The sequence below is a fragment of the Cricetulus griseus genome, chromosome 3 (assembly GCF_003668045.3).
Source record: "Cricetulus griseus strain 17A/GY chromosome 3, alternate assembly CriGri-PICRH-1.0, whole genome shotgun sequence".
NCBI classification, from domain to species: Eukaryota; Metazoa; Chordata; class Mammalia; order Rodentia; family Cricetidae; genus Cricetulus; species Cricetulus griseus.
The window spans coordinates 140310317-140334302 of NC_048596.1; the positions used below are offsets into that span (position 1 = coordinate 140310317).

The following is a 23986-nucleotide window of genomic DNA, read 5'->3' on the forward strand; positions in this document are numbered from 1 at the left end:
TCTCAATGCAGACTCTGGAAGTCAGAAGGACCTGTCCAGATGTTCTACTAACTCCAAAAGTCTTTGAATGCCTACTCTATCCAATAAAACCATCAGTCATAATTGACAGAGAAGGAAAAACATTCCATTATAAAAACCAAATTTAAGCAATTTCTTCTATCAATGCATCTCTATAAAAGGAAAATGTCAGTCTGAAGAGATTTAACTACATCCAAAAAGACAGAAGAAACAAATTATCAAAAATCAGTTAATAAAAAATGGAAAAAATTCTATACCATTAACAAAATTTAACAAGAAACAATAAGCATTGCTTGTTGATAGCTCTCAATATTAACAGTCTCAATTTTCCAATAATACACATTTATAGACTAACATTGGATAAGAAAACAGGATCCATTTTTCTATTTTATCCAAGAAACTCATTTTAACATCAAGTATAGACATTACTTTAAGTAAAAGAATGGGGAAAAGCAGATGCAAAAAACACCTCAAACTAAAAGTAATTCATAGAGGTAGGACACAACATACTCATCAAAGGAAATATCCATCAAGTGGATATTGCAATTCTGAACATTTATAGAACAAACACAAGGGCATTCAAGTTCATAAAAGAAACACGACCACAGCTAAAATCATAAATTGAATATCATGCAGTGATAGTGGGTGATTGGTGACTTCAATACCCAATTCTCTCCAATACACAGATCATCCAGACAAAAAGTAAATAGAGAAATTCTGGAATTCAATTACATCATAAATCAAATGGACCTTGAAGAATCTACAAAATATTTCACCCAAACATAAAAGAACACAGTTTCTTCTCAGCAATTCATGGAATGTTCTCCAAAATTAACCACATACTTGGACACAAACAAAGCAAGTCTTAACAGATGGATAAAAATTGAAATAACACCCTATATTCTATGTGACCACTATGGATTAAAACTGGAAATCAACAACAGAAACAATAGAAACTAATGGAAATTAAACAACTTACTTTTGAATGAATGGTGGGTCAAGATAGAAATTAAAAAGAAACTTAAAAGATTTTAGAATAGAATGAAAATGGAAATTCAATGTATCCAAATTTATAGGACACAATGAAAGCAGTTTTAAGAGTCAAGTTCATAGCACTAGGTATCTGCATAAAAAATTGGAGACATCTCATATAAGTAACTTAGTAGCACACACAAAAGATCTAGAATAATTAGAAGAAATAATGCTCAAAAGAAGTAGACACTAAATGATCAAACTCAAGGCTGAAATCAGTGAAATAAAAACAAACAACAAAAAGACAAGAATCAATGAAACAATGTGTTGATTCTTTGAGAAAGTGAAAAAGACTCACAAACCCATAGGCAAATAAACTAAAATATGGAAAGAGAAGATCCAAATTAATATAATAAGAAATGATAAGGGTGACACTTCAATAAAAACTGAAGAAATTCAGAGATTCATAAAGACACCACCAAACTTTACGTAATGAGTGAATTTCTTTATATATATGACCTATGGAAATTAAATCAAGATCAAATGAATAAACAGACACATAAACCCTAATGAAATAGGGTCACCAATTAAAAGTCTCTTAACCAAAAAATGCCCATGGCCAGATGGATTCAGTATAGAATTCTACTGGACCTTCAAAACTGAATTAATGCCAATACTCCTCAAATATCCTGCAAATAGAAACTGAAGGAACACTGTCCAATTCATTTTATGAGGCCACTGTATCTCTGATACCAAAACAACACAGAGACCAAACAAACAACACCAAAATTATAGCTCAATATGCCACTAGAACATAGACATCAAACTTCTGAATAAAATATTGGCAAATTGAATCTAAGAACACATCATAAAGATTATCTTGTTGGTCTCATTGCAAAGATGCATTGAAGTTTCAAAATATGCAAACTAATATGCATAATTCACCATATAAATAGACTGAATGACAAAAATCATATGATCATCTCATTAGATGCAGAAAAAGGCCTTTGACAAAGTCCAACATCCCTTCATGATACAAGTCTTGGAGATACTTGGAATACACAGGACATACCTCCATGTAATAAAGGCAATGCATAGCAAGCCCATGACCAATATCAAACTAAATATTGAGGAGTAAAAAAAAAGCATTACCACTAAAATCAGGAACAAAATAAGGTTGTTCACTCTTTCCATACCTGTTCAATGTAGTACTTAATGAAGCCTTAGATAAAACAATCAGAATACAAGGAAATCAAGGGTCAAAGTATCTTTATTTTCCGGTGATATGGTTTTGTGCATAAAACCATCTTAAAAACTCCACTAGGAAACTTCTATAACTAATGAAATTTTTAAGCATAGTAGCATGCTACAAAATTAAGACAAAATATCAGTAGCCTGTCTACAAATGATAAACAGAATGAGAAGGGAGTCAAGGAAAAAGTATCTTTCACAGTAACCTCAAAAATATATAATACCTTGTGATAATTGTAACCAAACAAGTGGAAGAGTTGTGTAATTAATTCCTTGGAACACTGAAGAAAGAAATGGAAAATGACACCAAAAGATAGAAATATCTTCCCTTGTCATAGACCACTAGGAATATATTGTACAAATGATCATCATACCAAAAGCATTCTTTAGAATCAATGCACTTCCCATCAATATCCCAACAAAATTCTTCACAGACATTTAAAAAAAAACAATTTTCAACTGTATATGGAAACACACACAAAGACAGAGAGGCAAACAAACAACAGGATGTCCAAAACAGTCCTGAATAATAATAAAAACAAGAACTTCTGGAATTATCAGCTTCTCAGATTTCAGGTTGTACTACAGAGTTAACGTACTGAAAATATCATAGTATTGGCATAAAACATATATGTTGATCAATGGAATTAAATTGTGAACCCCAACATAAGTCCACAAACTGATAGACACCTTGACTTTTGACAAAGAAATCACACTGGAGAAATAGAAATACACACTGGAGAAAAAGACATCTTTATAGCTGCTCAAACTGGATGTCTACATGTAGAGGAATGCAAATAGATCCATATTGTGATCCTGCACAAAACTCAGCTTGCAGTGATCAGTGGACTTCAACATAAGATGGGAAACCCTGAATCTGATCAGAGAGAAGTTGGGCAATACTACTGAACTCATTGGCATGGGAAAGGATTTTCCGAATAGCACATTCACAGCACAGGTATTAAGAGCAACAAAGCGTAAAAGGAACCTCATGAAGCTGGAAAGCTGTGGGGTGAAAGATGCTATCATTCAAACTGACAACCTACATAATTGGAAAAGTTTTCTTTTCAAATTACACATCTGATAGAATATAAAAGACTAAAGCACTAAAAAAATATACATCAAGAAAAAAGACAATTTAAAATGGCACATAGCACTAAACAGAGAATTCTCAAACAATGAAATGGAAATGTCTGAGAAATGCTTAGAGAATTGTTGAACATTCTTAGCAATCAGGGAAATGCAAAGTAAAACTCGCCTCAGATTCCATGTCACACCTGTTAGCATGGCCAAGAGCAACAAAGCAAATGATGTTCTCATGATGGGAACACGGGGAAAGGAGAACACTCATCCATTGCTGAAGAGAATGGAAACTTGTACAGATGCTATAAAAATCAGTATAGTAGTTCCTCAGGAAACTGAAAATAGATCTACCTCAAAATTCAGCTATACCACTCTTGCACATATACCCAAAGGACTGTATATCCTACTATAGGGGTTCTTGTTCATTCATGTTCATTGTTGCTATATTTATAATAGACAGAAATTGAAAACAGCCTAGATTTCTCTCAACTCATAATGAAAATGGGGTACATTTACACAGTGGAATATTATTCAGCACTTAAAAAAATAAAATATGGTATTGTCAGGTGAATGGATGGAGCTAGACTAAATCATCCTGAATGAGGTAACCCAGATCCAAATATCTCTCATATATACATATATATATATATATATATATATATATATATATATATATCTCATATATGTAAATGTTAACTTTTAAGCCCTCAATGTGTGTATTGTATTTTGAATAACCACAGATACTAATTACCTACTAAGAAAATAGAGGGGAGATGTGCTCTACCAAGGAAGGAAAAATAGAATGTATTGTTATGAAAAGACAAAAGGGAAACTAGAATAAGAGAATTAAATGGAGACAGTCTTGGGAAAACAATGCAAAAGAGGGAATATGTGGAGGGAAAACTAATGCTAAAAGTCATGGATACTTATTACTATAGATGCATTTTAAAGTACATGAATATATGAAAGAAATTGAAATGGAGTCTCCAAATATTGGTGTGGATGATGCCCCATACGATATCATATGCCACCAAGTAAAACCTCCAGGAATGGGTTACATTTTGTTGAGTCATTGGCTAAAGGATTCCCATGGAAACACCCAAAAATCACAAGAGGCTGTTGGTTACGCTTTATAACCTATTGGTAAGTCCCTCTTCCTGAAAACAAGATTCACATAAATCATGGAACATGAAGTCAAACTGTTAGCTAACTAGAAGCTTCACCCTTAGTGGCTAGCATTCATGATGCTAAAAAGTAGGCTTCACACTACCAGAGGAAAAAAGTAATCATTGATATCTTCTTGCTACAACCCCTGTGACCTACAACAGCTACCTGCCTGTAAGATATATGGTGTAATAATGGAACAAATGTTATAAGAACACCCAGCCACTTTCTAACTGGACTTAAGGCACAGTCCACAAGAAGGAGTCTGACACTCCTCACATGGTCAAGAACCAGAGACTAGAGAGATCTAGAGAAGATCCTACTATTACTGTTCTGCTAAGGGAACATTCAATAAATTGACACTAAATGACATAACACTATATTCATAGTGTCTTATCGATCATGACTGAAGCTGCTTCTTTCAGTAAAAGGAATCTAACACAGAGACCCATACCTGGATAAATGTGCAGAGTTAGAGACTTTGAAGCAATCAGTCCTAAATAGGATGTCTCCATTCAAAGCCCTCCCCTCAAGGCTTAGAGATCTATGTGGAAGAGGAGGAGAAAAATTGTAAGACACTGATGGGGGACTGTCCATCTGTATGCTGTGAATATATGTTTCTTTTATTGGTTGATAAATAAAGCTGTTTTGTCCAATGGACAGGCAGGATTTAGCCAGGTGGGAAATCCAAACAGGGATAGAGAAAGGTAGGAGGCAGAGTCAGGGGGAAGCCATATAGCTGCCAAGGAAGCAAGAGACCAGGGCATCACCAGTAAGCCAAGACCACATGGAGATGAAACAGGTTAAGAATTAAGAGAATGCTAACCAATAAGGAGCCTGAGCCATTGGCCAAATAGTTTATAATTAATACAAGCTTCTGTGTGCTTAATTGGGACTAAACAGCTTCAGGACCAAGTAGGGCAGGAACTTTTGTTTACAAGACACAGAAAGGATAGATGACTCCAAGGAATCCATGTCTTTTAGATACAAAAGCGATAATGCACATATGAAGTCACAGGGAATGTGGCAGCACAGATTTAAACCAAGTGAGGTCCTAGTGTTGAGAGGGGGAAGTGGACACAAGCTCTCATCACTATCTAAAAGGTTACCTCTAAATGACATCTGCTTGCAAAGAAAAATCAGTTTTCTCCATTGACATGTTACTTGGTGTGTTAACCACACTTTAGAGCAGGGTCCATGCCCAGGCATAGTTGGCCAACACAAATTCAGTGTTAATTTTATAGATTTTTCATTTCATTTGCTCTATTTGGCCATGTTTTGTTTCATTGGTCTTTATTTTGACCTCCATTTTTGTTTTGTTTTTTTGTTTTGTTTTGCTTTTGTTTGTTTTAAAGAATGAGGAAGAACATAAAGTTGGGTGCATAAAAAGGTTGTAAGACTGTAGAAGGAAGTGGAGAATGGTAAAAAATAATCAAAATATGTTTTATGAAAAAATGTTTTTCAAATTTGTATAAAATAAAAAGAGACGGTGGTCAATTAATATAATTAATGATGTGGATATCAGTCTAGTTTCCCACAGCTACTTGATTTTTGACAAAGAAGCATGAAATGAGTACTGAAGAAAAGACTGAGTAATGAGTACTGAAGAAAAGACTGGTAAATCTGGATGACTCCATATAGAAGAATAAAGCCAGATCCACATTTCTCACTCTGCATAAAACTCAACTGCCAATTGATCAAGGGACTCAACAAGATACCTGACACCATGAACATGTTAAAGGAGAATGGAGGGAATCCATTTCAATGCATAGGCACAGAAGACTTTCTGAATAGAACTCTAATCGTGACTAAGACAAATGGAACCTCACAGAACAAAATATATTAGGTACAGCAAAGGATACCATTATTTAAATGAAGAGGAAGCCTACAGATTAAGAAAAAAATTATCAGCTATAGATCTGACAATGAGTTTAAGTCTAGAATATACAACAACAATAAAAAACTCAAAATACCAAAGAAATCAATTCAGTTATAAATTGCTATGGAACTAAACAGAGTTTTCCAAAGAAGACAGACAAATGGTAGAGAAATATTTTTCCAATGTCCAATTTCCTTAGTTATTAGGGAAATGCACATTAAGCTGTTTATTTTGAGCTTTCATCCTACCCCATTTAAATTGGGCAAGAAAAATTACAACAAAACCTGTCATGGATAGGGGAAATATTGAGCAGTTATTCACTGTTAATGGAAATACAAATCTGGTATTGCAGCTATGAAAATCTATATGGAGGTTACTCAAAAGGCTTCAAATAGATCTACGCAAAGGACTGTATCCTACTACATACAGAGATTCCTGCTCACCTATTTTCATTGCTGCTTGTTCATAATTATGAGGCAATAAAAATAGCCTAGGTAAATGGATAATGAAAATATGGTGCCTATACACAATAGAATATTTCTCAGAAAATTCATTCCTGAAATTTTCAGGTAATGAAGTAACACGGACCTCAAAAGACAAACTACATAGGTTCTCTCATATACAGATAGCCCCTACTTCAACTCTTGATATTAATATGTTTAAATTGTAGTACCAATAGTAGCCAGGAAACTAGAAAGTGACCATAGGGCCAGTATTTCCAATGGTGGCTGATACCAAACAGGAGGTATGAAGGGGAATAATGGACCAGAAAGGATTAGGTGTGGTAGAAGGTGGTAGGTCAGGTTAGAAGAGGGAGTATGGGAAGGGATAACTAACCCTAAAGAGGTTTGAAATGGCATGTAGAAGCCTATTGTGGAAGTGTCCTATGATATATACATATCTTTAAAGTATAAATGAATTTATACAATGAAGTGGGAGCAGTGCCTCCCTAGACACCGTAGGATATCAAACAAATAACCCAGGGTTATCTCTCTTTGTGTTGTTATTCAATGGACCACCTAAACATTACTGGCTATTATCTTTGCTCTTGGCTAACCTCTAAAACTTGATGTAAGCCTATTTCTGAAGATGCCACATCTTGAGTCATAGGACATGGAGAAGTCAAGCTGGTAGAGTCTGGGAAGCTTCATCCTTCTGGCTACCTTTCACAGTGCTGGAAGGTGCTGTGCATCTTACTGTTGGAGAAAAGTACTTGGCTGTCTTACCCAGATGTGAACTCCACAAGCTGCAATAACTATTGATCTGCCCACTGGAGAAACAGTGTGAAGGATAATCAACTACATTTCTGGTTTTTTCCAATAAAAATTCATACGTGGTACTGTTAACTGGGCCAAGAACTCATGGCCCATTAGATCATAGATCCTTTGGGGAGAATGCGATGCTTTTATTCTACTAAATGGACATAGCAATGAACTGTCCCAGAAGTATTATTACACACATAGACTAGCCCATCTTCTACTCCTCATCAGAGAAGCTTCTTTCTGCAGAAGATGATGGTTAATGAATACAAGCACCCACAATTGGTCAGTGTGGACAGATTAAGATACTTGGGAATGCTTGGTCCTCAATGAGATGTCTCATTCATGCTTCCCATTCCCAAGACTCAGGAATCACCATGGAAGAAGAGTGGAAAGATTTAATTCTTTATTAAATCAGAGGTTGTGGAATGTGTGGTGTGACATAAATGTACCATTTCAAACATGAACTCATGGGGACTATGACTACAAGCAGATATCTAAAACCTAAGCCAGCCAAAATCCCACCAAGATTGGGGAAGGTCCAAAGTCCCACTACTAGCTGAGGAGTTACTGGCAACTAGAGGAAGGAGAGTCAGTTTTCTTCAGATACGGACTCTGAGAGGCTACCTACGCTCCAGTAGCTTGTTCCTCACCTGGCCCAATTTAGCAGGACTAAGTAGATTCAGAGAGAGAGAGAGAGAGAGAGAGAGAGAGAGAGAGAGAGAGAGAGAGAGAGAGAGAGAGAGAGAGAGAGAGAGAAAGGAATTAAGAGGGAGAGAGGGAGAACATGAGTTTGAGGTGGTGAGGAGGGTTAGGGACAAAATCAGAGGGCAGGAAATAGGAGAGGGTTTGAATGAAACACATTGTATCCATGCATGAAATTACCAAACACTAGAACTTTTCATAAAAAATAGGCAATATTCTCTTTATGTGGTAGACAGTTGTGAAGCTTGTGACTATCTGAGGGGGCCCTGGTAGTAGGACCAAGACACAAACCTGGTACATGAGCTTGTTGGAACCCATTCCCTATGGTGGGATGCCATGCTTAGCCTTAATGCATAGGAGAGGAGCTTGGCCCTGCCCCAACCTATTGATAACTCTTCATGGGAGTCCTTATCCATGGGGAGGAGTGAACTGGGGCTGGGCAAGGGAGAGGCAAGGGAGGAGGGAGGAGGGGTAGGAAGGAACTGTGGTTGGAATGTAAAATGAAATTTAAAAGAATAAATTATAAAAGAGAAGTAATGTGAAAAACTAATACAAAATCAGAATATGAAACTAGAGAACATGAGGTTTGGAATACTACTTTGGCAAGAATGACAGGGGCTACAGAAGTTATAACAGGGAGGTTCTTGTATTTGCTACACTTTTTTTTTTCCCACACAACTGTGAAACAGAACAGAGTGAACACAGAACAAGAGTTGGACTGTAATGTGGTTTTACAAAGATTTGATATTTTTCAGTACATCAGTCACCAGACCATTCTGGCTTTTTGCTGCTGATCTTCTAGAAACAAAGCATGTGTCTTTGCCTGTGAGCCCCAAGAATGGCTGCTTATAGGCCCTCATGGAGGGGTGGACAGGCCTGGCTTCTAGGAGGCTGTCCCTGGAGCTCATCTCTGTAGCTCACCCCAAGCTCCTGAGGGACTGCTGACTTTCCTCCTGCAATGGGACACTGATTTGTTTAACTTGCAATTGGGAGTTGGGGCACCAAACCTTGCTCTGGAAGTGTGGCATTTCACTTACCCATATGGAGCATCTGTAAAAGTATTTGGCTTGGGCTCTGGGGCAGACATGCTGACTTAACTGCAGGGCTGAGGGGCAGCTCAGATACGTAAGTTTCAATGGAACTTTTCCAGCATTGCTGTGTCTCTGGGCACCCCTCAGGTACCATCAGCCACTTGTGCCCCTCCCAGTGTGCTAGCTGCTTGCTGCTGTTGACTCCTCATCTCCTCAAATTCTAGACCCTACAGTGTTTGGGAATGATGGGGGTGATCTTACAGGCTGTGTCTTGGGCATACCACAGCCATATCTGCGAACTCTGGATTTGTGCACCCTTTTCTTCTCAGAACCCTAAGCAGGTCTTCTCTTCCCCATTCTCTGCCCCAGTAGTGGAGACTCTGGTCCTCTTTTACTAGAACCCAGGACCCCTGAACCCCTATTTTCTACTCAGTAGAAACAACAGCATTCTTCCCCTACATCACAGTGATTCAGTCAGCTTTTTTACAATTGCACTCCATATTTCTCTTCTTCCACCCACTGCTGTACAAGATGATTGTACTGTTGGATGTCCTTCTCTGTCCTTTCCCTACTGTTTTCTGTTGTCTCACTCAGGCTGACAGATCTTGATATTTCCCATGTTTGAGTAGGCCACATATTTGCTTTAAACCTTTCTCCAGGGTCTACCAGTATTAGACAAAATGTTCAATGCTTTAGAGTGCCCCTAAGGCTCTACTCTCTTAGCCCTCCCTCTTCATTATATTCCTAGCTTGTTTTAGGCATCTATGGATTGCTCCTGCTTCAGGACTTTGGTGCCTGCAGCCTCCTCTATCCCAAGGGATAAGAACATCCCTTAGATACCCTAAATGAAGGTCAGTCTCATTCCATAACATGCCTCTTCTTTCTTCTCCGCTGACCTGCCTTCACAGCACTTCCTGCCACTTCTCATATGGCATGCTTTTCCTAGCATAGATCTTTCTTTCCTCTGAGCATGAATTTCTTGTGGGAGGTACTTGTGTTTGCTCTCTATCTAGTCTGTCCTAAGTTTCTATTGCTGCTGATGTGACAAACTATCACCAACTCTACAGATTAAAATAATACATGTGTTGCCCCGGAGTTCTATAAGCAGAAGCCCATGGGACCTGGTAGATTTTTCTGCCCCCTCTGTATCACGTGCTAGCAGGGCTGCATTTTTCTCAGGACAGTCTGAGTAGGCCTGCAGGTTTTTGAGGTGGGGGCAGAATTTAGTTCCATGTGGCTGTGGGTAAAGGTCCTTGTCTCCTTGCCAACTGCCACCTAGGGTTCATTCCCTCCTTTTGGTGCTATAGTCACTTTCACCAGAGCCAATAGCCAGCTGAGTCTTTTACTTATTTGCAAATCTACTCCTGGCTCCTGGTTGAGAAAGCTGTTTTTGATTGGACTGACCCTCAGCCATAGTGATAATCTGAGGATAATCTCTGGATTTCCATCCCATTGCTTTCATTTCATCTGCATAGTATCTTTTGCCATGTTGTAACAAGTAGTCAGGCATGACCATTGGGCAGAGCTGCTGTCTGCCCTCCCAGCCATCCCCCCTGGACATTGTGGCCAGTACAAAGGGAAGGTTTGGGGTAGGAATAAGATTGGTGGGTCATAGTGAAGTGTCACTTTGTAAGTCAGGCTGCCATCTAAACGTCAGTTGTTGGTCCTGACTTCACCCCATCCCACAGAGGAAGTAACTATGGCACAGAATAGGTGACCTGTCAGGGTCACAGATCTGCTGGGATGTCAGGCATTTGTCTCAGAGCTGACTCTATTCTTTGATGGGTGGAAAGAGAAAATAAATGAGAACTGGCTTACTCTGTGACATATTTGGAGCATCGGGTCTTTTGAAATAGCAATGGTTTGAACTGCACAGTGCAGGTGTACCACCCTACATGCTTTCTAACCCTGCAGGTTGATTCTCATCACCATCCCTCTTTCACCAGCATCTTTGTGTTTCCCCAGTGGAAACAACTCTGTACCACTCCCCCCTTTCCCTACAGATGCTTACCCCAATTCTGAAGTTGTCTATGTTTGGACCAATGGCTCCACCAAGTCTGTGGTTGTGGCAGAAGATGGTTCCAGACTGAACCAGTACCACCTCATGGGGCAGACAGTAGGCACCGAGAACATCAGCACCAGCACAGGTAAGAGATGCTTGACTTCTTGTCTAGGGCTGAGGGGCACCCCACCTTCCTTGACTCCATGTCCTACTCTGTAGGAGTACAGACCTCATGTAACTACTCAGACTCTTGTAGGCCCTCTTGCAGCTTGACAAAGGGGCACCAGCTGCAGTGACCTGGGAATGGAGAGGCCATTGATCTGTAGTGCATATGGCATCTGCACTGTAAATGTGGGTCCTATTTGGAGTCCCAGTGATCTGCTTATATGATTTCCCTCCCCATTCCTGAGGAACAAGGTGGTCTCCATGAAAAGAGGGGATTGCCTCCTGCTGACTGCTCTATTTCCTTCTCTGAACAGCTCAGAGATCCTGTGGTTGAATCCAGAAAACCACACTAGCAGTAGACAACAAGTGGTAGCAAGAAGGAGGCAGATGCCATCAATCACACACATAGCAACTTGTTTCTGTAGGGCAGTCCAGCTTAGCCAAAGAAATACCATGCACTTGACCTGCACAACCTTGAAGTCCTATGGTCACACCTCTCCTGGCTGAGGACAGGCATCACCTAAGCTTTCACCAGGTGGTGGTATTGGCAAATGGGATGTGGCCTCTTTCCTCATTTAACCAAAGACACAATTCTTAAGCAGACAGATCAAGCTGTGATTGTGAAACGTGGTGTGAGCTTCAGAGAAGCCTTTGGTTAGCTTACTGCTTGTTCATAGTCAAGCAGCTGGCAAGATACACATAGGACACCAAGGGCAAGCTCTTCTTTGTATCACATGTACCTGCCAGGGCAGGGTCCCACCTACCAACAGCCCAGTGCACTGGGCATCCCTGAGTGATACAGAGAGCCTGAGAGGGGAGCACCATACCACAGAAAAAGGAAGTAGAATTTCCCATCTGGTTTTATGGAAGTGAAAGGAAAGGTATGAGGCAGGATTTGGGGCCCTGACACAGGGTGCTGCCTTTGGGAATAGCTTCATACAGTTCCTTAAAATTTCATAACAGAGGAGCTATTCCAGCCTGCATTCTACAAAGACATCATTTTAAACGCATTGCCCAATTTTGTTGCTAGTAACTCCAAAGTAAACAATATGGAAACAAAGACAAGAAGAATTGAAAAGATAGTAATTTTATGTTCCACTGTACTTTGAATGGCATTTCTTGTCATCAGATGTTATGGAGAAACAAAATGTGATCATTTCAAAGGAACTAGACCTTGTTATTAGACATATCTATCCCTGTTTCTTCTTCTTGAAGGTCTGCTTGACCTCTTACCTGCTCTCAAATGCCCAGGGCTATTGGAAAAGCACCCCCCATGCCCCGCACCAGCTCCACATGGGTAGGCGTTGTTTAGAACTTCAGCTCATGTCCTGTAAGAAGCCATTTTTTCCCTCTCTCTGACCTATGACATGATAAACACGTCTTAGGGGCATGTGTAGCAACCTCACCGAGCTATGGGTTTTGGTTTACCTCCAGCATGTCAATGCCCTGTCTACACAGCCCAAAGACCTCTACCCCCTCATACACAAGCGCACAACTGGAGTTTGGACAGGAACCTCCCCAAGACGATGCTTCCATGATCATAGTAATTCAGCAGCTCAGTCTCCAAGGTTACTACTCATTGAGGAAATCTCCAGACCATCTCACGGCCTGCACATCTCAAAGCATCCCTCCAGTCTCTAGGGAGACACATATTTGTTCAAAAAACTTCACTTCCCATAGACCCATGGCCCGCTCACCACATCTCCTTACCAGTTAACCATTAGGACGGCATCATTCTCGGCAAAAAATGGAAGATCCCCACTTGCCTCCCACACAGCCAGGCAAATCCAGAGAAGGCAATGGGACATTGCCCAGGAAGTCCAGTTTAGAACAGAGGAAGCTGGTCTCTCCACTGGGTGGCAGAGAGAATGAGCTTCCCAGGTCTGTGGCCTCTATGGCTGTTTCTTCCTCTCCACCTGGGCTGGGAAAGCATCAGGCCTTAGCAGACAGTAGCTGTCTTGTTTCCCTGGAGCTCCACAACTGGAAAATAGGGAGGATCTGTTCATCCACAGCAGGGCTCTGGATGCCTGATTTCTATCTGCAAATGCTAAATCCTCGGATCCTGATTGCTATAACCTGCAAAGTGGTGAGGGGGGCAGGCAGCATGACACAGATTGACGGGGGATTAATGAAACACACAAATCTGATTTTCTCCGAAAAGGCATGCGCCAGCAAGGGCCCTTCAGAGGCTGGGGTTCCCAAGATTTGCTTATGAAATGACCTTTAAGAAAGCCAGGCAGCAAGTCCCACAAAAACCCCAAGCTAAACAATTACAGCTTGTATGCAGGGGACCTAGCGCAGCCCATGCAGGCTCCATGATTGCCTCTTCAGTCTCTGTGAGCCCCTGTGAGCCCTGCTTAGTTGATGCATCCAGCCTTGATATGGGGGTTTGTGCTTAGTTGTATTGCATCTTATTATGTCATGGGCATTGATATCCCTGGGAGGCCTGCTCTTTTCTGAAGGAAAGTGGAGAAGCAGTGCATCTGGGGGAGAGGGGAGATGTGTGTTTGGGGAGAGTGGGATGAGTGGAGGGAGGGGAGTTGGTAGTTGGGATGGATTGTATGAGAGAAGAATGAATAAATAAATAAATTAAACAAACAAGCAAATAAATAAAAGCCAGGCAGATTGCATGGTACCCAGTGTCAACTGATACATCTCCAAAACTACGCACACACTAAGGGAAAATCATGCAAGGGAAGAGGAAGCAGAAAGATTGCAAGATCCAGAAGTCCAGGAACACCTACTCTGATATGAAAGTCTATTCTATATCTGACCGGGAAATTACACTGATGAATTCTCAACAATATCGATTGCCTAAATAAGAGCAACTTATGATAACACTAACTGGCATAACAATATACACGGGGAAATTCCCACCCCTTGATGAAGAGCTCCTGGTGGCCAATGGGAGCTGAGAGAGGGAGAGTCAGTTTCCTCCAGGCTCAAGGTCCTGTATTGGTTGTCCAATCCCATTGGTTAATCCTGGACACACACACACACACACACACACACACACACACACACACACACACACACGTACAGGCGCACAAACATGGAGAATGCTAAACAGACACAGTAACTTGTATATATGTATTTGCATATACCTATATGTTCATACTGTAACAATAATAGTTAAAAAAAGATATCATGAACTTAGGATGAGGACATGGGAGGAGAAGGTTAGAAATGAGCTAATGCTCTTGTATGACGCTCTCGAAAATTATCAAGCAAACAAAAATGAAGTAAAACAAAAGCCCAGCCCCTCCCCATACCCTGCTACCACCTACCTAAACAACCCAAATAAGCAATAGCTTGATTGAAGGCAGAGGAACAGAGCAAAGTGAAATCCTCTGGCAAGGGCAGTACCCTGGCCCTGGGGTGGTGGGGGAGAACTAATTTCCATGTGTATCTGCAGGTGAATATACAATTATGACTGCCCATTTCCACCTGAAGAGGAAGATCGGGTACTTTGTCATCCAGACCTACCTTCCCTGCATCATGACAGTCATTTTATCCCAGGTGTCATTTTGGCTAAATCGAGAATCTGTCCCAGCTAGGACAGTATTTGGTGAGTACCTCTAAACCAGGCCTTGGCATTGGTCTAAACAATAACAACTAATGCCACAGATACATTTGACCTGTGTATTAAAGGCATAGTCCTTATTATGTAGCATTGTAGAAAAGGATTTGGGAGATGGGAATGAGCTCATCAGGGCAAACAGACAGGTTCATTCAGGAAAACCTGAAAAAGGCTCACTCCATGCAAGTAGTGAAAGCTTCTTTCTTGTGGATTAGGGGTCTTTTTATTAGGTTAGGAGGAAGAAACAGGAAAGAGGCTCCATGGGATGTCAGCTAGCTAAGCTCTTCTTTTGCAACAGGATCATTTTAGGTGTGTCTCAAGAGCTTAGAGTGTGCTACACAGCACCATGCTGGTCTTAATTCTACAAAACATGTTTTGTAGGACACTGTGCTTCTTCTGGGAACCAGATGTTCAGGTTTAAGATGTTGGTGCAATTGGTTTATCATTTTCCATCTTGGTACTATTTGGAGGAGCTGGAACTTTTACACAATAGGGCCTAGTATAAGTCAGACCATTAGGGTTATGGACACCATGAAATGATATCCTTTGTTCCTTTCCATGCTCCTGCCATGGCTGCTATTCTACTTCAGGCAACAAATCAAAGGAACCAAGTGACCATGACCTAAAATCCCCAAAATGTAAACCAATTCTTTCCTCTTTTTAAGTTAATTATCTCAGGTATTTTGTGACAGTAATGGGAAGCTAACTAATATAGTTACCGTATTTCTTATTACTAGCTATCCACTGTGACCTGGGAAACAAACTGATCAATTAGTTAAAATTTTAAGAAAAAATGAGATTTTTCTTTGAATGAGAGTTTAGGGAATAATATTTGTTCTGCTTGATAATCATTTCCACTTCCATAGAAAATCTTTCTTCATTAGAACACCATTTGAAGATGTGAAATGATAAGCATCCCTCCCCTTTTTTGTTCCTTCCTCCCTTCTATTGGAGAGCAAATTCAGATCCTTATGAATAGTGGGCAAGTAGTTTATCACCAAACTACACTCCTGGGTTAAGCACACTGGTATTTTCCAATCAGGTATTTATTTGTAAATTTTCATGTGGTTCCCTTTGAAATGTACATCCTACCTTAAGATTGTCCACAAAATACAGTCATCCATTATACACTAGGGCATCCTCCATATGGTAGTATGGAAACACGCTTCCAATTGTCTGTGACTGCAGGCACTGAGTTCTCAGACTCACCCAACCACAGATGTGAAATGCCAGCCCATCTGTACTAAACATGTACAAAAAGTTTGTCTTGCTAGTATTTCCTAAAAATACAGTACAGCAATTCTTTACTTGACAATTACATATATGAGCTATTGTAAGGCATCTAGATATGGACCATTATATGTAAGAGACTTCTTGAAGGTTCTATGCAGAGGATGTGCCATTTTGTATGAGACTCCAGTGTTTATGGGCTTGGGAATCCCAGGCAGTTCCTAGAGCCTGTCCTCAACAAATGCCAGATGGTGACTAGTGAATGACATTTCCTGGGAGGCATGAGAAATGCCTGTTCATCCCAGGTGAGTCACTAATGACAGACCAAAAGAAATGATTCCCCCTGATCTGTCTTTGGTGAGCCAGTGAGTTCATCTTATTGGGGTAACTTACAGGATCATAGGTGGGAGTTTCCTTTTAGAAACAACCTGATGATGCACGAGAGCTGCATCCCTGTCAACATGCAGGCAGTTCCATAAATAGCCTACGCTCCCCTGACAATTATTCTCTGCTCATATAACCTGAATGAAGGGCCTTGTGACTCTTACAGCCTTTAAGCTATATGAGACTTGTAAGTTTCTGAGGCAAATTCGTGAGTCTTATGGGTCTCCCAGGAATAAATGTTTCACTTGAGAGGAAATGTAGGAATGATATGATTGAAGAACACCCTAGGAAACTATCATTGTGTGTCCCTAAGACATTAGATACAGCAAGATCTAGCTTAGGAAGATTATTTGCCATAGTAGATGATTTGACTCTCTCTCACCTTGAAGCTCACTGCACTAATCAGCTTTCTGTTACTGTAACAAAGCACCTATGTTTACCATTCTTAAAAGAAGAAAGAGGCCAGGCGTTAATGGCACACACCTTTAATCCCAGCACGGGAGGCAGAGGCAGGTGGATCTCTGTGAGTTTGAGGCCAGCCTGGTCTCTAGATTGAGTGCCAGGATAGGCTCCAAAGCTACACAGAGAAACTCTGTCTCGAAAAACAAACAAAAAAAAAAAAAAAAAAGAAGAAGAAGAAATAATTCTTTAGGCTCACATATTTAGAGATTTTAGTCTGTGGCCATTTGTTTATGTTGATTTTGGGCCTAGGGCAAGGCAGCATATCATGGCAAACATCTTCACCTCGAGTGGCTAGTGTCTGTGTGTGCGCACGTATAGGTGTGTGCATGTGCATGTGTGTATGTGTCAGAGACAGAGACAGAGAAAGACAGAGGCAGAGAGACAGAGACAGTTCGAGGCAGGGACAATGACAGTCAAAGGTATAGACATTGTCTTCCTGATGGTTTGTATTGCTATGAAGAGACACCATGACCATAGTACCTTATCTATAGGGAAACATTCAATTGAATAGCTTACACTTCAGAGATCCAGTCCATTGTCTTGATGGTGGAATGGGACATGGCAGCATGCAAATAGACATGGTGCTGGAGGAGGAGCTGAGAGTTCTTCATCTTTCAGGCAACAGGAAGTGGTCTGAGGCACTGGGTATGGCTTGAGCATATATGAACCCTCAAAACCCACCATTACAGTGACACATCTCCTCCAACAAGGTGGTACATACACCTCCTATTTGTGCCACTACCTATGAACTTATGAGGGCCAATTGCATTCAGACTACTGCAGACATAAAGAAGCTGAAAGGCAAAGAGACAGAGACAAAGAGAAGCTGCACCCCAATGTCCCCTTTTAGGGTGTGACCCTCTCCATGACTGGAAGACTATATGCTACTCTCCACCACCAGGGGCTGGAATCTAACCTTTAACACTAGGGACCTTTGGTCTGAGACTTGACTAACTGACAGCACTCATTCTCCCACTTAAGAAGGTATACAAAAGGCAATTTTGCAGATTGGTTGTGACAACCGAGTATTATATCTTTGTGTACTGTGAAGTACAGCTCACATATTAGCTCCTACATCTACAGTATTCCTTTCACAGTAAGAAGGTGTTTGCATGCAACTTAAACTGATGGTATATAAGAAGACCAAGAGCCCTGGGGCCCCCTGCTCATCACTCTGATCCCAGCTATCAACTTCCTTACCAGGACTTGATTTAGAATATGTAATCAAGGTGTGGAGAGTGGCTCGTGGCCAGGAGGTCCTCACTCACCAAGTTGATGGGCTTAATAAACTCTTAGTGGACATTTATTACTTAGGTCAGGGAAAGTGTAAACAATACTGCCTGTGATTGTCTATTTCCCCTTGAGATTCCCAGCACATGCTCAAACATTAAATGACCCAAGAGGAAGCCTGTTTAAGCAACTCACTGAACTATTTCCTCAGCATAAGTCATTGACAGAATTGCCAAGAAAAATCAAGATGTCAAATCAAAATGTCTCCTAGGTATTAATTCCACATAGGTTTTATGTTCTGTGAGTTGCACGTCTCCTAGCTGGCCCACCATTGGTTCTGTAGTATTCCATTGTAGTACTAGTTTCCCATGGCTTCTGTAGAAAGTTCTATTAGTGGCTGGCTTAGAAACATACCTTTGTTGTCTCAGGGCTCTGATAGGTAAGAACCCAAGATCAAGATGCTGGCAGGGTTGGTTCTTACTGTGAGGCTTAAAGGATTCTCCGATCCTAGAGTATGTTCGGGCATTTTGTAGGCCTAGGATTTGTGCTTGCACACCCCCAGTGTTTTCCCTATTTGTGTACTTAGTCAGAATTTCCTCTTTTGTTGTTGTTGTTGTTGTTGTTTTGTTTTTCAAGACAGGGTTTCCCTATGGCTTTGGAGGCTGTCCTGGAACTAGCTCTTGTAGACCAGGCTGGTCTCCAAATCACAGAGATCAGCCTGCCTCTGCCTCCCGAGTACTGGGATTAAAGGCTTGTGCCACCACCGCCCTGCTCAGAATTTCCTCTTTTAAAAAATGTCAGTCACACTGAATTACAGCCCACACTATCTGCTTATGTCATTGCTTCTTCAGAGCCTAGTTTCTTATAGGGTTACAATCTTAGGTAGTTGAGATTAGGACTTCAGTGTGCCAATTTGAAGGGCATCATAATCTGACCCATGACAGGTACATATCCCATACACAGGTCCATGTCACAGAAGTATGGAAAAAGAGAGACTGTCTAGATTGTAAGAGTCCCCAGTCCTGACTCCAGAGATGGGCTGTTTCTTCACAAGGTGGACATTTTGGTACACTGTTAAATGCCTATAAATTTTCAGCTCTTTCTGCATGGTTGGTGCAGTATACCCTTAGTAGCTTAAGTCAGACCCTCACACTTGTCTGGTAACACAGATCTGCCCATTGTAAAGCCAAGCAACATGGCCATGTTGTGGAGCACTGCAGTGTCTCTCTAGAACCACAGAAGACTGAAGCAGATATTGCCCCTTTGAAAAGGTGAAGTTCCCATCCTGCCCCAGTGATACCGGGTATCTCCAACATCTCCATGCAGTCAATGTACACAAAAGGAACACATTGAATCATTCTGTCCCAGCCCATGGCTTATAAGCTTCACAGTAAATCTCTATGAGGCACACTGAGTCCTGTGTGAAGGTCACTGCCACTTTTCCAGTGTTCTTGCCTTAGTCCCACCGAGACATACCACTCACCCAAAACATCTTTGCAAGTATCAACAATTTCTCAGACCTATCCATGTAAAGAGCACATAGTTATACACAAATCAGACCAAAATCCATGCCTTCCTCAACTTGTAGTATAGAGAAAGGGGACAGTGGGAGCAATTAATTAAGTAATGTTTTCTCTGCAGAAAATGTGACAACCACAGGCACATTTGGGGAGAAAGAAGTTAGCTGAGGCTAAAGAAAGAGGTCTTGTGTTCTGTCTTGTTTAGGGAGGGAGTTCTGGGAAAGAACACTGATTTCTGTTCCCATGTTGTCTTCTGCCCTCTCCCCCCTTCTCCTCTGAGCAGGAGTGACCACAGTGCTGACCATGACAACACTCAGCATCAGTGCCCGGAACTCTCTGCCCAAAGTGGCCTATGCCACAGCCATGGACTGGTTCATTGCTGTCTGCTATGCATTTGTCTTCTCTGCTCTGATTGAATTTGCCACTGTCAACTACTTTACAAAGAGAGGATGGGCCTGGGATGGCAAGAAGGCCCTGGAAGCAGCCAAAATCAAGGTAATGGATGGCTTATTACCCTCCTTTTTTTTTTTTTACAGGTTTTATTGACAAAGGAAGTGGGTCTAATTTTGGGTTCAAATATTCAGTAAGGGATTTCCTTTCCCCTCTCCTTCCATAATGATCCTTCCACTCATCTGCAAGTTCTTACAGATGGTCTAATTTATTTTAAACCAATTTCATTCAAGTAAAAGGTCTGGTGTTCAGTGAATGGCTTGGGCTTGCTTATATTCAACTGGTTATTTTTTTGTAAAATAATCCTGGCTTCCTAGGGATTATGTGTAAGGGTTTTAACCTCAGCTCACACCACAGCATGTTCTTTTGTTCACTGGGTCATGCGCTATGCCTTCTTTGAAGTAGCCATCATATCTTGGAGAGGATGGACAGCTTAATAGAAGTTGTCCATCAGCCAAAAGACCCAGTGCTCCAAGGAAATGATTTGTCCCCCTCAGGCTGTGGGCATGATAATGATGTGAAGCATCACACAGTCAAATGATCGTTCATTGCACACCTCACACATAAGTTTGCCCGAATCTAAAAAACAATTGAGAGGAAAGAGCAGCATGAAGTCCCAAGCTGAATTGCTTCCCAGGGGGATGAGAAAATGGATGTGCACAGAAAATAAAACCACCAATGATAACCTGCTAATCATTCTATACACAGAACAGATATTGAAGTGAGTTCATTGTACTGAGAGAAGGGGAGGTCAGTGCTTTCATGGGAAGTCTGAAAGGAAATCTTAATCTTTGCTCTGGGAAATAAGCCTGAAAGGAGTTCAGACAGGGTTATGCATGAATAGAGTTAGAGGTCCTGAGCCACACCAGCTGGCAAACCTGGGTGTTTTCATCCCATGGAGCCCATCTGGTTCTACCCCACTTTCAGCTCTTGCTTGTCTGGGATTGGATACTACATTTCTTTTCCTGAGAAAAATCCACAGGTTCTGACTTTACCATGAACCATCCTCTTTTCAATACAGTATTCTATTCCCCATTCCCTGTGCTATTCATAGAGTCATACCTCAAAATTCTGGTGGCTGTGTAAGAGGACAGGGTTTCAGGAACAGGGAGACAGGAGAAAGAAGGCTGAAAAGTCTTGCTTGGAGGTGTATCACAGCCTAACTGCTAAGTTCTCTCTACCCCTAAGTGGAAGTTTTGAAAACATGCTAACACTGAGCTTTTTCATCCAAGCTCACTTGATGTCTGACTGTCCAGTGCACTTGCCACATGCCTGTTATTTCTTCATATTGACTATTTGGTTTTGTTTTCAGGGTCTGGGGAGACACACTTGATTTGGCTGTTGTGATTGATCTGTAGGGAGCTGGGGAAACATTTGTAGAGACAGGGTGTCCTTAGACTTTTAGACTTACAAAGGGTAGCTAAGGCAGCCAAGAAGGCTGTTTGTTGGGAAGAAACCTGAATAATGTATAAAGATGGAGTTAACCAACCTACTTCATGTTACTGGAAGGCAAATGCTTGCTGGCTTCCTGGATGATTAAGAGCTTATGTGGTGGTAGACTGGAGTTTGTCAGGTCTGAGTTGAAACACTATTGAGATGCCATTGCACAATCAAAGTGTAAGGCCTTCCTGAGTCCAGGTGGACTGTGAGGTCTTGGGCAGATAGCAAGACCCTATCTGCTGTTGGATACAGTACTGACACAATCAGGTCAGCTTCCATTAATTGCTCTTTTCTAGGTCTGTTTGAGGACCTGGGATAGGGCAAATGAAGGAAACATGGGTTGGCTAATCCTACACACATTGTGCATTTGTCAGCTCTATGGAACTTCAAGATAATGAGTTGTTCCCCAGTGCTGAGCCCAACGCCAATGCTGGAAAGGCTCTTTGTGTGGACATATTATGCTGTTGGGCAGGTCAGGCACACTATAAGACCCAGGGACTGAGTGAGAATGAGCACCCTAGTGGTGTTTCTGTGAGCTGATTATCACTAGTACAGAAAAGTGTAAGAACTCAGAAAACAGGCTATGTTCTCCATTGTTTCCTATCCCCGAGAAAGGAAGAAGGAGTGAGATGAGGCAGAAGATGATGATGCTCTGTGTTCAGGCTCAGCAGAGCCTCAGATAACCCATAGTGAATCCTTGAAGAAAGTCAGAGGACATGGCAAGGAAGTGATGCTTCTGCCTCCCTGGATGGCATGTGGGTGTTGAGTGACATTCATCCTGAAGAGACATGAACAAGCAACACTTACTCCAGATAGGAAACCAACCACAGACCGAAGTGCATATGGCTCTGAAGTCCAACACTGGGAACCAATGAGTTATTTTGGGGTTGAAGGAATAAGAGTGGGGAGTTGCTTACAGGAGCATAGCGGACTCAGGCAGCAGAATCACCAAAGCCCATAGGTGACAGCTTAAAGACGCTGGAAAGCTGGAGCACACTGCTCAGTCTGCAGACAGCTCCACAGCTTGGGAAGTGTCCATTCCAGTGAGTTCAGTTGGCTGGAGCTGCTTCCAAGGAACCTGTCTTCTGTCTGCTTCTTCTAGGTAGTTGCTGTGCTTTGACCCTTTACTAGGCAACTTGTCATGTCTGATAGTAACTCTTGGCAATCTTTGTTTGTTTTTACATCATGACCAAAGTTTCCCCTTCCTCCCCTCTTCCTAGTACCCCACCTCCACCCAACCATTCCTCCACTGTTTCTCTTCAGATACAAGTGGGTATCTCATAGATATCAGCCAGCCATGGTATATCAAGTTGCAGTGAGACTAGTTTGGGTGAGACAATATGATAGCAGGATGTAGGAGGAATGGGTCCCCTAAGCAGGCAACAGAGTCAAGAGATAGCCCCCACCTACTCTTACTGTTAGGAGTCTCATAAGAAGACCAAGTTACACAACTGTAACATATATGCAGAGAGCCTAGGTCAGTCCCACCCAGGCATGCTGGTTGTCAGTTAAGTCTCTGTGATGAGTCCAGGTTAGTTGATTCTATGGGTTTTTTGTGGTACCATTGACACCACTGGGTCATACAATCCATCCTTCCCCTCTTCCTCAGGATTCCCAGAGCTCCACCTAATGTTTGGCTGTGGGTGAAGCCTCTCAGATGACAGTTGAGCTAGGCATCAATCTAAGAGTATAGTAGAATATCATTAGGAGTCATTTCATTGACTTTTTTTCCCATTTATGTTTGATTCTATCCTAGGTCTCTGGGGTATCCTACCTCTGAGTCATGGTCCTCTGTTCTGGCTGGTGTGACTTATGCCTGAGTGGGGGTCGTCAAGTGGGGTCTGGGACAGGGTCCAGCAGCAATGAGCTGGGATTGTGTGGGCCCAAGGAACAGTGACTTTTGGCAACTTTACAGCTTATATATGCTTGGAGAGGATATGACTGGTGAATCTCATCAGCTTTAGGGACATACTGGAGGGATTTTGAGTTGTTTTGCTTCCTGAAGTCCAGTAGCTTGTGGTTCCCCCTCCCTCTAAACATGTTATGTCTTAATGACAGAACTCCAGGTTGGAAGGATTTGATCTCAGAGAAACTGGTACACAGTCAGGGGTGTGCCTTCTAAGGAAGGATGTAGCTAGAGAGGGTCAGACAGCTTTCCTTG

The 23986-nt window shown here is 41.5% G+C and overlaps 1 protein-coding gene across 1 annotated transcript in view; it reads left to right on the forward strand.

Annotated features, from left to right (window-relative positions):
- The window catches only part of Gabra5 (gamma-aminobutyric acid type A receptor subunit alpha5), a 91498-nt gene that overhangs the window by 65602 nt on the left and 1910 nt on the right, over positions 1-23986 (forward strand). Inside the window, exons 6-8 of the mRNA XM_035441392.1 lie at positions 11366-11509; positions 14945-15097; positions 20219-20430. Of these exons, the coding sequence (XP_035297283.1) occupies positions 11366-11509; positions 14945-15097; positions 20219-20430 (509 nt within the window). The remainder of the gene's footprint in view (positions 1-11365; positions 11510-14944; positions 15098-20218; positions 20431-23986) is intronic.